This window comes from Lipotes vexillifer, unplaced genomic scaffold, assembly GCF_000442215.2.
Source record: "Lipotes vexillifer unplaced genomic scaffold, Lipotes_vexillifer_v1.1 scaffold268, whole genome shotgun sequence".
Lineage (NCBI taxonomy): Eukaryota > Metazoa > Chordata > Mammalia > Artiodactyla > Lipotidae > Lipotes > Lipotes vexillifer.
The window spans coordinates 810,741-827,050 of record NW_006796561.1 but is presented as its reverse complement, the minus strand read 5'-3'; the positions used below and the strand labels follow the sequence as shown (position 1 = coordinate 827,050).

General features: G+C 39.1%; 1 protein-coding gene across 1 annotated transcript in view; it reads right to left on the bottom strand.

The window, feature by feature from the left end:
• Positions 1 to 4,476: 4,476 nt before the first annotated feature.
• The window catches only part of TMOD3 (tropomodulin 3), a 96,966-nt gene continuing 85,132 nt past the window's right edge, over positions 4,477 to 16,310 (bottom strand). Inside the window, exons 8-10 of the mRNA XM_007468717.1 lie at positions 14,267 to 14,410; positions 12,322 to 12,466; positions 4,477 to 7,449 (exon numbers count right to left, since the gene is read on the bottom strand). Of these exons, the coding sequence (XP_007468779.1) occupies positions 7,415 to 7,449; positions 12,322 to 12,466; positions 14,267 to 14,410 (324 nt within the window). The 3' untranslated portion in view covers positions 4,477 to 7,414. The remainder of the gene's footprint in view (positions 7,450 to 12,321; positions 12,467 to 14,266; positions 14,411 to 16,310) is intronic.

The window sequence follows — 16,310 nt, the reverse complement described above, 5'->3', positions numbered from 1 at the left end:
CATTTAGGTTTTTCCATGTCTTGGCTATTGTGAATAGTGCTGCTATGAACATAGGGGTGCATGTATCTTTTCGAATTAGTTTCATCTGGGTATATGCCCAGGAGTGAGATTGCTGGATCATACATCAACTCTATTTTTAGTTTTTTGAGGAAACTCCATACTGTTTTCCATAGTGGCTGCACCAGTTTACATTCCCACCAACAGTGTAGGAGGGTTCCCTTTTCTCCACACCCTTTCCAGCCTTTGCTGTTTGTAGACTTTAACGATGGCCATTCTGACTGGTGTGATGTGGTACCTCACTGTAGTTCTGACTTGCATTTCTCTAATAATTAGTGATTTTGAGCATCTTTTCATGTGCCTATTGGCCATCTGTATGTCTTCTTTGGAGAAATGTCTATTTAGGTCTTCTGCCCACTTTTCGATTGGGTTGTTTTGTTGTTGTTGTTGAGTTGTATGAGCTGTTTGTATATTTTGTAAATTAAGCCCTTGTTGGTCACATCATTTGCAGACATTTTCTCCCAGCCCTTAGGCTTTTTTGTTTATGGTTTCCTTTTCTGTGCAAAAGCTTTAAGTTTGACTAGGTCCCATTTGTCTATTTTTGTTTTTAATTTCTGGTGCCCTGGGAGACTGACCTAAGAAAACATTGGTATGATTTTTGTCAGAGAATGTTTTGCCTGTGTTCTCTTCTAGGAGTTTTATGGTGTCATATCTTATGTTTAAGTCTTTAAGCCATTTTGAGTTTATTTTTGTGCATGGTGTGAGGGTGTGTTTTAACTTCATTGATTTACATGCAGCTGTCCAGCTTTCCCAGAACCACTTGTTGAAGAGACCATCTTTTTCCCATTTTATATTCTTGCCTATTTTGTCAAAGACTAATTGACCATAGGTGTGTAGGTTTTTTCCTGGGCTCTCTATTCTGTTCCCCTGATATGTATGTCTGTTTTTGTGCCAGTACCACACTGTTTTGATTACTGTAGCTTTGTAGTATTGTCTGAAGCCTGGGAGGGTTATGCCTTCTGCTTTGTTCTTTTCCCTCAGGACTGCTTTGGCAATTATGGGTCTTTTATGGTTTCATATAAATTTCAGGATTATTTGTTCTAGTTCTGTGAAAAATGTCATGGGTAATTTGATAGGGATCACATTAAATCTGTAGATTAGGTCAGCTGTTCTTTATAAGGGCTGGCCTTGAGGCTCTGCTACTTCAGCAACAGGGCAGTTGGGCTGAGCCTAGAGGCCCTCAACCCTTGTAGACATGGTGGAAAGCTTAATATTTGAAGGCCAAAAGATGTTTGGGGATTGTGGACCCTCCCATTGTTTGGTGCTTGGAGCAGGGTGCCACTGGGCTGAGCATGAGGGCACTGTCTTTCACAGCCACAGCTCCTGGCACCACATCCACTCAGACTCACAGGAGCTGGAGTTACCTGACAACGCAAGCACCAGAGCCTCCAACAGGCATCAAGACTTCCCGTATGTGAACATAAGCCCGACAGCCATCCTTGGAAGGCCAGTCAACACTAAAGATTCAAGGAGAATTTCGTTATTATTTAAGTTTCAAAATTCAGTTATTTGATGTTTATCCCTAAAAGTTTCCTCAAACCCATTACACGTTGCGCTGATTTTCTTTTGGTTGGTGGATATAGGTGACTGATGAGAGATGTCTTTGTTTTACTGCAAAAATAATCTCTAGTTTAATAGCTGGATTGGCTCCCATCAGGCCCAGAACGCACTGTATCATAGGTCCCTGTTTCTTTTTTTTTGCAGTACGCGGGCCTCTCACTGTTGTGGCCTCTCCCGTTGCAGACGCACAGGCTTAGCGGCCATGGCTCACGGGCCCAGCCGCTCTGCGGCATGTGGGATCTTCCCAGACCGGAACACGAACCCATGTCCCCTACATCAGCAGGCGGGCTCTTAACCACTGCGCCACCAGGGAAGCCCTTTTTTTCTTTTTTTTTTTTTCAATTTGATTTTATGGACAGACCAGACGGAGTACTGATGGTATGAGATTGAACCATATGAACTTACTATTTTTATGGGTGGGTATAAATGGTCACGTATTGACAGTTTTATATGGTTTAACTTAACAGGGTAGGAAAGAATAACTCAGGGAAATTAATAAACTTGTTCTTAAGAGGTGTGTAAGGAATGAACTTTAGAACATAGGCACTAAATGGATTTTCCAAAAAGTCCAGGTCTACAGTATATTTGATAAACTTTAGTGAAATTATTTATTCCAATATGAAGTGGTAAATTCTAAATGCCTATAGTCCATATTTTTCAAAAGAACTTTCACTGTGCTAATAAGAGCCAATAATATTAATATTTTGTAATATTTAAGTATCAGTATAAAATTCAGTTTTTATATTTATAAAAATTGAAAAAGTAAAGCATTTATAGCAGTAGAGTTAAAAAATGTATTTAAATGCCCAATTTCATGTGACAAAGAATGATGCACTGTTATAAAGGTAATTTTCAAGCTTTTAAACATAACTAAAACCAAATATAATTCATCCAAAAGACTGAAAAAAAATGTGGGCATTTATTCAGAATTACAAAGGTTTTTATGCTATGTGTGTGTGTAAACGCACATGTATGCGCGCAATTTTTTTTCACAATTTTTGTTTTACAATTCTTAAGCAGACAGATCTAAAAAGTTTAAACAACTGAATCAAAGACTTTTTTTCTTTTGTGAGTTAAGGTGAAATTTAAACTCCTAAAAATTGCTATACACAGCCACCAAGAAGCACCCAGAATCTGTTCTTAAACCTTACTCTCTGAGTGGACTACAATATCTGACAGGAAAATTTTAGGCCTATTAATCACTTTGCAGCACTTAAAACATATTGATAGTCTGTAGAAAAGGGAGTTAAGCCTCACATATGTAGACTCCAAGGGAGTTTATCTTAAAAGTGTACGAACTTGAACAATGCTAACAAGACATGGCTGGTGGTGTTTCAGTGTTACAATCTATTCTTATCTAGCCACTAGAGCAGATGTCCTAAGTAAAAGTCTTTATATGTTAATGAAGGCTGTCTAAAATACTTGGTAATGGTTGACAAGATTGGCTCCTCTGAATGATCAGACTGCAGGTTAGAGTTCAGCATTAACAAACTGTTATGTTTTATTATAAAAAAATTTCCAATTTTTTCAGCTTTTATAGGGACTTACGGAACTAAATTATAATGCAGAAAAATCAATATGACATAAGAAAGAATGACATTAAAATGACATAAGGGGCTTCCCTGGTGGCGCAGTGGTTGAGAGTCCACCTGCCAATGCAGGGAACACGGGTTCGTGCCCCGGTCCGGGAAGATCCCACATGCTGTGAAGCGGCTGGGCCCGTGAGCCATGGCCGCTGAGCCTGCGCGTCCGGAGCCTGTGCTCCGCAACGGGAGAGGCCACAACAGTGAGAGGCCCGCGGACCGCAAGAAAAAAAAAAAAAAAAAAAGAAAAAAAAAAAAAAAAAAATGACATAAGAATATAAAAATCTTTGCTTATTGTAAATATAATTTTCTCAATTTAAAAATTTGTGAAGAGTTCCTTTGACTGAGAAGTAGCTAGAAACATTAACTGTCGTATGGTGAGAAACAGCCAGAAACATTAATGTTCAGCGGGAGCTGATGGAAAAGATGGTTCTATAGATGTTTAGACTGAAGAACTCACGCCCCTTGATAGGAGGTGCTCTGACACATCCAATTTGCTTGGTTCTTGTGGGTGCCAGGTCTTTAGTTAATACTGTTCGAAAATGGAGTGGTCTTGAGGGCATTATGCTAAATAAGTCAGAGAGAAAGACAAATAAATATTGTATCATCTCACGTATCAGAATCTAAAAAAATTAAATTCATAGATACAGTAAGCAGAGTGGTGGTTGCCAGAGGTGGGGCATGGGGAGTGGGTGAAATGTGTGAAGGTGGTCAAGTGGTACAAACTTCCAGTTATAAGAGAATGTGTCCTACGACTAATGTACAGCATAGTTATGACAGTTAATAATACTGTATTACATATTTGAAAGTTGCTAAGAGAATAGATCTTAAAAGTTCTCATCACAAGGAAAAACATTTTTTAAAACTACGTGAGGTGATAGATGTTTAACTAAACTTATTGTGGTAATCATTTTGCAGTATGTGCATATATCAAATCATTATGTCATACACCTTAAACTAATACAATGTTATATGTCAATTATCTCAATAAAACTAGAAAAAAATTTTTTTAAGTGAAGTGGCATTTGAAATGAAGGAGCAAAACTGGACAATACTGAACTTACAGAGAACGGAAATTGCTATGGATTCTAGAAAAACAGTGATCCTTGTATCCGCTGGGAGGTAACAGTGATTCCTGATTTTATAAGGAAAAAGTGAGGCAGTCCTGGGAGCACAGAGCGAAAATTTAAAGATTTTATGAAACCTCATGAATTATTTAATCTTATTTTAATGGTAGCAAGGGTTAAATATAATGTACAATAGAACATGACTAACATTTTATCAAAACATTTTTTCTTTTATAATTTTCAGTATACCATGGACTCCCCTTTTTAAATGAAAAAATATCAGATGCTGTCAACAGAAAAACAGTATACAAAGCTCTATACATGTAACTTTTCCAGAGGACACCTACTGTACAAAGTATGTGGATTATTTCATTCAAATAACGAGAATCTGCAATTTAACAATCAAGATGTAATTCTCCTTAAGATCTCTAACAATCTGCTAATTTTTTAAACACAAAATGTTCATTTGGTCTTTTAAACGACAGGCACCGCACCATTAGAAAATATATTTCACCTATGAATTAGACTTCTGCTAGGCTTTAGCTCCAAGTATACAGCACCAAAATCCATTTTAATAATATCAATATTATTAATATTGATTTTTTAATACATACAATTTCATGCAAACTGGAAGAATTAGAACTTCCGATATGAATATAAAATTTTATAAAATGGGAAATTAAATGCTTTTTAAAAAACAGCAATTTAAAAATGCAAAGAATAGTCTTTGCTTAGATAACCAGATAAGTTTACATTGGTTACACTACAAAAATTTAAAGTCTTAGAAAATCTTTGGTTTAAAAGTCAAGAGTATTTCACAACTCCAACCTGTTATAAAAAATTTTAGAGAAATACTGAAAGTTACTAAAAGGGTAAGAGGTGCCAGATTTTTAAAGATCAAAGTAAACATCAGTTTTCTCCCTTGTAATTACAATTCTTGAAAGATTTTCTGCATTTAGTCAGATGAATGTTCACCCTTATTTATTATGAAATCTTTTCTTCAATTATTTAATGAACTGTTGTAGCTCAGAACTGGAATGGTACAAGGAAAACACTCAACTTCTTCATACTTTGATAAATAATAAGTGGAAAAGATATTACCCCAAGTATAACACACAATTTTAGGTGGGGCCCACCTACCTATATTTAAAAAAAAGCTTTGGGGAGGAAAGGGTAATAACATACTTAACAATTTACTGACTGACTTACAGGGCAGGGCAAGCAAGGAAGCCTTGCTCAAAGTGTACTGGTAGCTCTGTACAGCTGCTCCATGCTGACTCCCCACCCTGCTGGAACTGTGCAGTCTCTAAAACCAAGTGCATTTCCAAAGTCATTTATGAAAGGAGAGAGGGAGAGAGCGAGCGAGAGCGAGCGAGAGTGAGCTTGACTTGCTAACTTGGAAAAACCTCCAGCACCCTATAACTGAAAGGGAATAGCAGTACAGTGCAAAGTCAGTCTTTGGCCCCTTTCAAACAATGGATACTGATTCCAAAAAAACACACACTCAGTCCTCATGAGGAAAGCTTTTGCCTGTTAAGAAGGCTTATTACTGTAGCATGCAAGGAGCTGCCTAGCTCATGAGATAAACTGTCCAACCTAAGACAAAGGAGCAGACATATTATAATAATTCAATTTCAAGAAGTTTAAAAAAATTAACAATAGACCTCTCCCCTATTCTGGAAGGAGATTCCTCCTTTAGAAAAATCTCCCTGTAAGTGATACACCAGGCCTGAATTGTCAAGGCCAGGACTGCTCAGACTCCTTTGCCCCTGTCGTCTGCAGCTGTAACGCCTCTGCCATCTCCTGCTCCGGGGCTGCCCTGAAACAGGACATGAATGCAGGCCCAAACTGTCTATCATACTATTGGATCTGGAGTAGTCTTCCCACCACAGGACCACCGTTTAACTGTTCACCTTAATACTTTGAAGGATAGGAAGACAGCTTGTGTTATGAGAAATTGCTTTTATACAATGTAGACCAAAAAGTACAAGATGAAAGGAAACAGATAATAAAAGTTAGATTTATCTAGCAGCCATTTTCCTTATTGGTTGGGAAAATCTGTAGCGAGTGGTGATTATATGCCATTCAGACAATTCTGTGTTGCATATAGGAACGTCTCACTATCCTGTGCAGCTCTTAATTTATACCCAGGCCAGTTTCTAATTTACCATCAGTAACCATCAATTTAAAGGACCGTTTTGCATGCTCCTCAGACTTAATCTTCCACCATTTATTAACTTTGATTTCATGTGTTTAACAACAGCTTTCTTTTTGCTTTTACCCTAAATAACTGAGAGTTGGCTGTATGCCTTTTACAGGGAAGAAAAAAATAGCTTTCCTACTCAGATGCTTTTTTTTTTTACTATGAGCTTTCACAAAAATTTAATAATGCCCACATTATTACAATGAAAAACGGTAATGAATTTAGACCTAACTATACTTTTAAACAAAGTGTGTAACCTGGCCAAGCTGATGACTTTGCTGAAAAAACCTGTAGGTGTTGCTGAGACACCTTGGACAGGTGCCGTGCCGTGGAATGCACAGGAGACTGCTTCCTCTCTCCTAGATATCTGCTTTGACTCCAAAACAGATGACCAGGTTTTGAGTCATCTGTTTTAAAATGCTGGCATTTCGCTTTCTTGATAGAAGCAAAAACCATACTCTTGCCAAGTTCATGTGTTCTGAAACTTGGAAAAGTCTCCTTGCCATGGAATAAGGAAAGCTTTGAAGTTCCTTGTACCTAAGAGGTGCAACAACAATTCTGACATCAGCAATGTCCCTTTTTGACTTAAAAAAAAGATTGGTCCTTAGAATGTTCATATTATTCTACATAAATGACTTCCTAAACTTTTTTATAATTGTATTTTTTTAACCCAAGACTCATCATAAACCATTTAATTAAGCTAAATTAAAATTGATTTTAGCAGAAAGTAGAAATAATGCTTTAGAATACAAAATATCACCTACTAGTGATTTACAATCTGAAACTGGTAACAACTTAAACTAGATAAAAGATACATGTAGTTAAAAAAAAAAAAAAGAATTTCCAGTCTTTTCCCTTCTCCCGAGGAAAATTTTACATCTGATATCACAACACGGGCCCTTGGCAAACTTTCGAAGTCTTCCAAAGATTACATGTTGGCAGACTTACTGGTGGTCTCCTTCAACTCGTCTCTTGCGAACTATGAGAAAAATAAAGAATGTTAGAAATCCCTGTTAGTTTGTACAATGTTAATTTGCTTGTGACAAGTTTCTGTGTGATCCAGTTAGTTGTACAAAAATGAGTTGTCCATTTGCAGTTCAGACGGCCATTAAAATAAAAAACTCACATCCTTCACCATGGTTACTTACCTGTTAAGAACTGAGGGGCTAAGCTCAGCTGTGCTTACACAGCAGTAACATTAGAAATCTACAACAGAATGGTCAGCAGTCACCTTCAAGTCACTGTGCCTGTCTCATTTGTGTATTAAAATTTATACCTCCATTAAAAAATGATTAATAACTTACTGTATTAAATTTTGAAATGACATTCAGGCAGCTGAGATTAGAAAGTATTAAACTTAACTATTTGCATGCTCTTCTGATTAATTCCTCAGTTTGTGCAAGAACATACCAAAAATAGTATTATCAGTTTCAAAGGTAAGTGACTTGCTGCTACTGCTCTCCAAATTTTCCTTCTCTTATCTCCTACAAAATGAGCCAGTTCAGGGCTCTGAGAAAACAACAAATGCAAAGTAATGAAGATCTTAGACCCTGGTAACGTGATGATGTCACATCTCGCTACCATAAACTTGGGCAGCCACAGTGGTTGGTCAGCTAGTCCAGTTAATGGAGTAAACAAAGGTGCACATCTGAGGACCCCCAGCCTCTTCCCGGGCCGGTGACCCTGAGCCACTCGGCTGTGCTCACTAGCAGCAGGGCAAAGTCTTCAGCGTCAGGGTCTTGCTACCTTCACTCTCACCTGTCAGCTACCAGAGAATATTTGCTGAGAGCCACCAGGTCAGGGCTCCTCAGCATTGTGGCAACTCCTATTTAGAGAAGAAAACGAACACAGGTTCTGGAGTCAGCAAGCGTGGGAATCTGTTGCTTTTTATGGTTTGCTCTTTGGCAAGTAAGGTAACTTCTCTGAGCCCCAACTCATCCTCTGTAACAGGGGATAATGATACCTGTACCTCACGGCTGTGCGAGTAAAGTCTGCTTAGTGTAGTGTTAATATAGAAAACATTCAGTGAAGGGTACTCAGCCTCATCACCCACCACAGTTGGGTCACGGGATGGTCCTGAGGTCAGCCATCTTTTCGGGATGAGGAAAGTCAATTTAGCTTTTATAAAGCTAGAGGATTTGCATGTATACATAATTGGTTTTGATACTCTAACCAGTAAGTTCCTCTGTTTAAGTTACATTGTTGGTCTATTAATTTCTATACTCTCTTCTATGGAAGCAAGTAGGAAGACACCTGCCTTTGTTCAGCCTGAACTGGCTGTTTTAACAGAGGAATGAAAAGCTAACAGGTGCACTGGCCTCCTGGCCAGGCTACGAATTCTGCTCTCATGCTATTCTGACTGCTGGCTTCTGTTCACTGGCCTTCAAGAGATGAGACTGGACAGTCAAGTGATGCACATAAAAGCTTGTCCAGAAAATAAAAACCAGGAGGACTGAAGTATCAGGTCCCCATGAACATTTTTATACTTATTGAACTAGGCGCACCCCAACTCTAATTTCAGTCCGTGTTAATGAACAAGTTTCATGTATTTACTGAAATATTAGGGGAATAAATCAAATGGAGAATTGAGTCCTCAAATACAAACTTAATTCATGTATATGGATATCTGAAGAACATGGATATATCTGAAAGGCAAAGCACATAATTCTTTAGGGTAGAACATTTCCAAGAAAATTTTGAATTGCAGTAGTGTTTGGATGTTATTGGCAGACCATTTCAGATGTTAAAAAGCATGTTATTTAAAAAATGCACATTATAAACAAGATCAGTAGGACAGATGGAACAAACAAAAAAAGTATAGAAAATTAATTATGTAGTTAGCTAGTGTAAAGATAGTAACGTGAGACAAAGTTCAATAGAATATTGCACGTACACCATATAACCTCTTTGCTGTTATAGCCATGATACTCCTTAGCTGAAGAGATGGCGAGTACGTAGGATTATTCCAATGAAAAGTTGAGACTAAGAAAACAATGAGAGAGGGAAAGACAGTATCAAAATCAGAACACTAAAGCTCTGATGTAGCCCCATTTGCAAGGTGAAGAAAAACTATACGCCCCAGAGATGCTGTACAAGTTTCAAGTCTTGTGCTCCAATATCTCTGTCCAGTTACCGCATACTAGAATGCAAGTAAGAAGACGGTCTTTGGGCTTGCCACCTTGATCCACAGGCAGAGATCTAAGTGCAGGGCTAAGAAGCAAATCCAGCTGAAGGTGGATGGAGGGCCGGCTGCTGGTGCTGTGACACAGCACGGCAGAGGGGGGCGGGCAAAGAGCACTTCCGACCCCTCTTCCTCACTTTGTGCCCACTTGTTACCTCAGCAATTCTTCAGTTCATCCTGTGGATGAAAGACTGATAAATTCGGCCCTATTAACAATTCATTGGCAATTTCTTTCCAAAATCCACTCCACTAACATAAGTTCTCGATACTTCATGATTAGTCAATTGCCAATAAATCCTAACTAATCTCATTTCTTCTCTATCTCCAGAAGAGTAATAAGAATAGTGTTTTTGAAGTATCATTTTAATCATGCACTCAGTGGCTTATAATGGCTCTCAAATGCCTCCACATAAAGTCCAAAGGAATCTAAGTTCCTTACCATGTAATTTTAGTGCCTTCTATCAGCATTCCCTCTTAATCCGCTGAAATAATTTTTTTTTTATTCCGTTAGCTTCAAATAGCAAGTGCTTGTTGAAAGTTTATTCTGGATCCTGCATCCTGTTATGAGAGTCAGTTCTCAAAATCTGCAGGCTGTCTTCAGCACATAAATAACTTGCTTACTCTCAAATTTGAGCTTTTATTCATGTAATTCCTCACTCCAGGAATGTTCTTATTCTCATTTCATGCCTAAGACCCATGTCTGAAGATCTGGTTTGGATCAGAGTGAACAGCATGGGGAGGGCGGGCAGCTTGTCTCGAGAGCAGCCAGCACACAGCTGTGTGCCGCTTCTCACCTCTGCTTTGTGTCAGACTGCACCTTCTTCAACACGGCCTCCTCATCCTCTATTACACACGCCTATGCACAGCAGCTCCTCGACTGCTCAGTGTTGACATAAAGCAGCCGAGGGAACTGTTTTCATCTGCTCCCCTCACCTTCCATCTGCCAAAATCTTCCTTGCTCTAACATTAGGCCCTCTTTTCTTAGAAAGATCTGGGCAAAGCACCTGGCATAACAGGCTCACAGAAGAGCACAACTGCTGAGGCCCTGAAAGGCTGGCATCCCTTTCACATGCAGGGATGTGCACGTGCAGACTCTCACTCTGCTGCTCGCCGGCACCGCCTCCTTGGGGAGGGGCACAGCTGACAGACAGGGCTAGGGCTACAAATATGTCGGTGGGATCCTGGGACAGCTAAGGTGGTCTCTGAGGAAAGGAAGAATGGAGACACTTCTGGCTTAAGTTTATAGCTGCTTAGTTACCAGAAAATTTCAACTTTAACCAGGATTCAAATTCTACTACTTTCTTTTTTTACTTAATAAATATTAAGTACCTACTATTAGCATGCATGGTTTTAAAGAAAGTTGTGAATTCACCAGATACACATGGCCCCTGACCTCCAAAAGCTTAAAGTCTTTGAAAATAGGCTATTACAATGAAGCATAACCTAGTAAGTAAAAAACTAACTTTTTAGAGCCAATAATGTATACGTTAAGGTTCTCTATTTATGAAGTTCAGTTAGACTTGAGAAACACTACTCTAAAAAGCAAAATTAAATTCCTGAAGGAAAAAAAAATAGAAGCCAACGAATGAAGCAACACTAAAATATCAGCATGACCTTGCAAACTACATCTAAAATCAACAATACACCAAAACACACCAAATTTCTCTTTTAAAAAGCAAGAGGCTAAAATCTTCCATGGGAAACTAGTCATCAAAGGACAGAAAGGGTCTGAACTAATACTTTTCACAGTGATCTGGATTAAAGGAATGAGACTGTAGTTCTACTCCAGAAATCTTTAAAAAACTGCAAACTCAAATATGGCCAAAGCCTAAAAGAACTGCATAACGGTGAAATGTGACTCACTTTAAGAAGTATTATTTTAATTCTTGTCTAAATGCATTTTTTAAAGTACTTCAATGACAAACACCAAACTTAAAACTCAGGTTAAAACTATTTTAGGGAATTCCCTGGTGGCGCAGTGCTTGGGACTCCACGCTCCCAATGCAGGGGGCCTGGGTTCAATCACTGGTCCGGGAAGTGGATCCCACATGCATGCTGCAGCTAGGAGTTCGCATGCCACAACCAAGGAACTGGCAAGCTGCAGCTGGGGAGCCCACAAGCCGCAACTGGGGAGCCCACTTGCCTCAACTAAGGAGCCCTCATGCTGCATCTGGGAGCTGGGAGGCCAGCGAGCCGCAGCTAAGGAGCCCTCCTGCTGCAACTGAGACCCGAAGCAACCAAATGGATAATAAATATTTTTAAAAAACTATAATTATTTTATATTTTACCATATAAAACTGAATTTCTATCTAGGCCTTTGATCAAAAGGGCAAAACTTTCCTGTAACATTGAAATCTTTGTTTTACTAGCTCCAAGAGGTGACTTGTAATTGAGAACAAAATATTTTTTAGGGAAGCATTTTTTATGTTTGTTGTAGAAAACTATTTCACTAAAAGCTGTGAAATAGGTTGTCACCCACTAACCTATAATCACTACAACCTCATTTAAACTGAACTATAATTCAGTGAGTATTATAAAGGACTCTGTGGATTTTAGAAACAAAGGCCAAGTAATCTTCCTGTGTAAAAATGTATTTTAAAAAAAGTCCCTCCAATACATTAGCTTAATGATACAATTCAGAAATTCAGTTTCACACCGAATATGTCTTACCTAAGTCATTATTTTTTGTTATAGCATTAGCTGCCCTGGTTCGGGGTCCCTGCTGCGTAAACTGATACCCAAATTTAAGGATATTGGTATTTTCCTCAAGCATCTTGGCCATTTCCAATTCTACAGCCGTCCCCAACTGCTGCCTCTGGAATAATTGAAAATAAAGAATAGTATTAATGAGCTAGATCAAAATACTTTTTCAGGTACATGCTGATTCCTTAAAAGTTTTCCCAAGTCTTACACCATACATAAGAGAAACAAAAATGTAAGTTTAGTGTATGATCATACAGACATCAAAAAAATGTGGATTATTACAGTGAGAGACCACTTCATACCCACTAGGATGACTATAATCAAAAAGACAGACGATAGGGGCTTCCCTGGTGGTGCAGTGGTTGAGAGTCCACCTGCCGATGCAGCGGACACGGGTTCGTGCCCCAGTCCGGGAGGATCCCACATGCCGCGGAGCGGCTGGGGCCATGAGTCATGGCCGCTGAGCCTGCGCTCCACAACGGGAGAGGCCACAACAGTGAGAGGCCCGCGTACCGAAAAAAAAAAAAAAAAAAGACAGACGATAGTAAGTGTTAGCAAGGATATGGAAAAATTGGGAGCTTTAGGCATGCTGGCAGGAATGTAAAATGGTACAACTGTTATGGAAAACAATTCGGCTATTTCTCAAAAGGTTAAACACAGAGTTACCATATGACTCAGCATTTCCACTCCTAGGTATATACCCATGAGAAGTGAAAACATATATTCATATAAGAATCTGTACATGAATGTTCACAGCAGCATATCTGTACAATTTGAAAAGTGGAAACAACCCAAGTATAACAGATTATTCAGCCATAAAAAGGAACAGGTACTGATATATGCTACAACATGAATAAACCTCCTTAACATTTTGCTAAGTGAAAGAAGGAAGACACAAAAGGTCACATATTACATAACTCCATTGATATGAACTGTCCAAAATAGGCAAATGCATAGAGACAGTAGATTCGTGGTTGCCAGGGGCTGGTGGGAAGGGCGACTAGGAAGTGACTGCTGATGGGTGTGGAGTTTCTTTTTGGGGCGATGAAGATGCTCTGGAGTTAGACGGTGGTGATGGTTGCACAACTCTATGAATATACTAAAAACCATTTAATTGTATACTTTAAAAGAGTAAATTTTATGGTAAGTGAATTATATCTCAATAAAAAAATTGGAAACATTGATTAAATAGCATTCTGGTTAAATATTAAGATATAACTCTTCTTTCTACCTTCATAATCTACAAAATTTACTTACTTTGAAGGATTATGGGAGTCATTTACCACATATTTTTTTAAAATAATAAGTTATTTTTCAAATAAAATAGACTGAAGTGTTTTAGTCAAATGTGTAATGTTGTTTTATTTTTAGTTAATTACCACTCTGGATGGAAACACCTCTAACATGTATATTTCTCTGCTTCTTTAAAGAAAAGTGCTTCTGGCATGGGTGACCCAGCATTATCTTACAGTGTCAGCACTGAATGTGGCTGCATAGGAGTATGTGTCTCTGGGTAACCTGGGTACTGGAGTTTTCTGTTTTCCACTGAGCCTATTCTGTTCACCTGCTGTGTCTGGGACTGACATGCTACAGATGCAAAAATTCTATTATGTGGATCTTGCCACTGAAGAGCTGAAAAATTTGAGGATGGACTGTCACCTGTAAGAATTATTACAGTTCAAAACAGCCAGCCATCTAAATTCTCTTAAGACCAACCAGGGAGAGTTGCTTGTATACCTTTCTATGCATTAAGTTAATATTCTGGATGCCCCAAATGTTCTTTCATCCCTTTTCAGGACCACCTTCCCAAGGGTTCCCTGAAAGCCCTCCTCCCACCCACCTCCTGAGTCCCCAAGCCCTGCACAGAGTGTGGGCTGTAGTTTCCTCAAAGCTGCTGCTGTACATCACCAACCTGATTGTCGATTTTCAGCTCAGCCAGGGTTTCATTATCTCTCAAAGCATCAATCAGTGCTAGAATCCCAGCTCCTGTAATAAAGTTGGACTCCATATTTAAGCTCTTCAAATTTTTGTTCACTCTTAGCATCTCTGCAAAAGCCTGGAAATTAAAGAAAATATTTGGAGATTACAGTTTGACAGCACCTAGTAAATAAACACTGAACAAGCCTGAAACAAATACACAAATCAATACAACTGCTTTAATGTTTCTTATTAGATTGTTTTAGCTTGACACACTACACTTCACAGGTCTCACATGTATCTATTTTCACACGCACTTGGTCACAGACTTTAGATTTTTTTTTTTGTCATGTAATTCTCCATCGGTAACATTCTCTACTGCTATTCATTCCTACTTCCACTTCATGCTTCTTTCTCCTGCGTCTCTCATACTTTCTCTGAGTCTCTGTGTAGGAGTAACTTCATCAATGTCTCTTTGCTTTTTTATTTCCCTTTGCTGGCACCGCACAGCATTCAGGATCGTAGTTCCCTGAGCAGGGATCAAACCTACACCCCCCTGCAGTGGGAGCGTAGAGTCTTAACCCCTGGACCGCCAGGGAAGTCCCATCAATTTCTCTTTGGAACATCTTTTCTTACTTGCGCCCTGCTGCAGCTGGGTTACTGTGAAGCCCAAATGAGGGTAAATTATGGACTAATTTCCAAGGCAGGGACCAAAAGGACTGCCTAAGGCAGAAGGCCAGAAAAGATCACAGATGACTGGAACTGAGAGAGCACAAAAACTATGGAGAAGAAGGGGCTAACTAAATATCCAACTCAAAGAACGGTATGTTTTCCATCTGCTTCTGTTACATTTCTCACAGGATATGGCAGTGCTAGGCATTTGACCCAGTGCTTAATAAGTGCTACACTGATTAATTAACAAAGCCTGTAACAAAGCCTGAGCAGAGGTGAAAGAGAAGGGAGGGGGGAGGAGCAAGAATAGGAGTGTGAGTTTATTTACAAAGCCCTGCAGAGGCGTCAAAAGAAAGGCCGAACTCCAGGGAATATGGGTAAGATCAAGCTTAAAATTAAAGTCAAGTTAAAGAAAAGGCAATACTGCGCAGTGATACTAGAAAGAACTGGGGACAGATATCTACACACTTGAACATTCTAATAGCAACAACCGGCTATGTGACTTGGAGCAAATCCCTTATCCATCCATCTGTACACACATTTATTAAAATATTACAATGGCCTATTTTTAATAAGTACTGTTCTGTAAATTCAGAAGTAAAACAAGTCTCTACCTGATGGAACTTACATTTTAGTGGGGGGCCCACATAGTAAGTAAGCAAAATGTAATGTCAGATGGTAAAAAGGGCTATAGAGGAGGAAAAAAATGCATAGCAGGGTGCATGGGGAGTGCTGGGGGTAGGAGTGGGGTTGCTGTTTTATATACGGGGGTCAGGAAAGGCCTGACCTGGAAGGTGACATCTGAGCAAGGACTGAAATAATTTAAGTGATGAAGTAAAATTACGTGGAATATCTTCAGGGAGAAAGTTCTAGGCAGGAGGAACAAGTGTAAAGGCTCTCAGTTGGGAGCATGCACGGCATGTTTGAGGCAGAGCAAGGAGGCTGTATGGCTGGAGCAGAATGAAAGAAACAGCAAGGGGGAGATGAGGTCTTCTCATGTAAGGCCTCATTAGGCCACTGAAAGATTCTGATTTTTACTTAGTGAGACAGAGAACTGCTGGAGGGTTCTGAGTACAGGAATGAGAACATTTAAGTTTTAAGAGTCACTTCTGATGCTATGTATAGAGATGAAGCAGGCAGCTCAATTAGGATAATCCAGGTGAGAGAAGTCAGTGGCTTGGACCAGGGTGGTAGCTGTGAAAATGGTGGGACGTGGTTGGATATACAGGAAATATTTGAAAACACAGCTGGATATACATTTAAAGTTGTGAGAAAGGGAAGTCAAGGATCACTCCATTATTATTATTATTATTATTATTATTATTATTATTATTTTATTTTTTTGACTTGAGCAAATGAAAGAATGA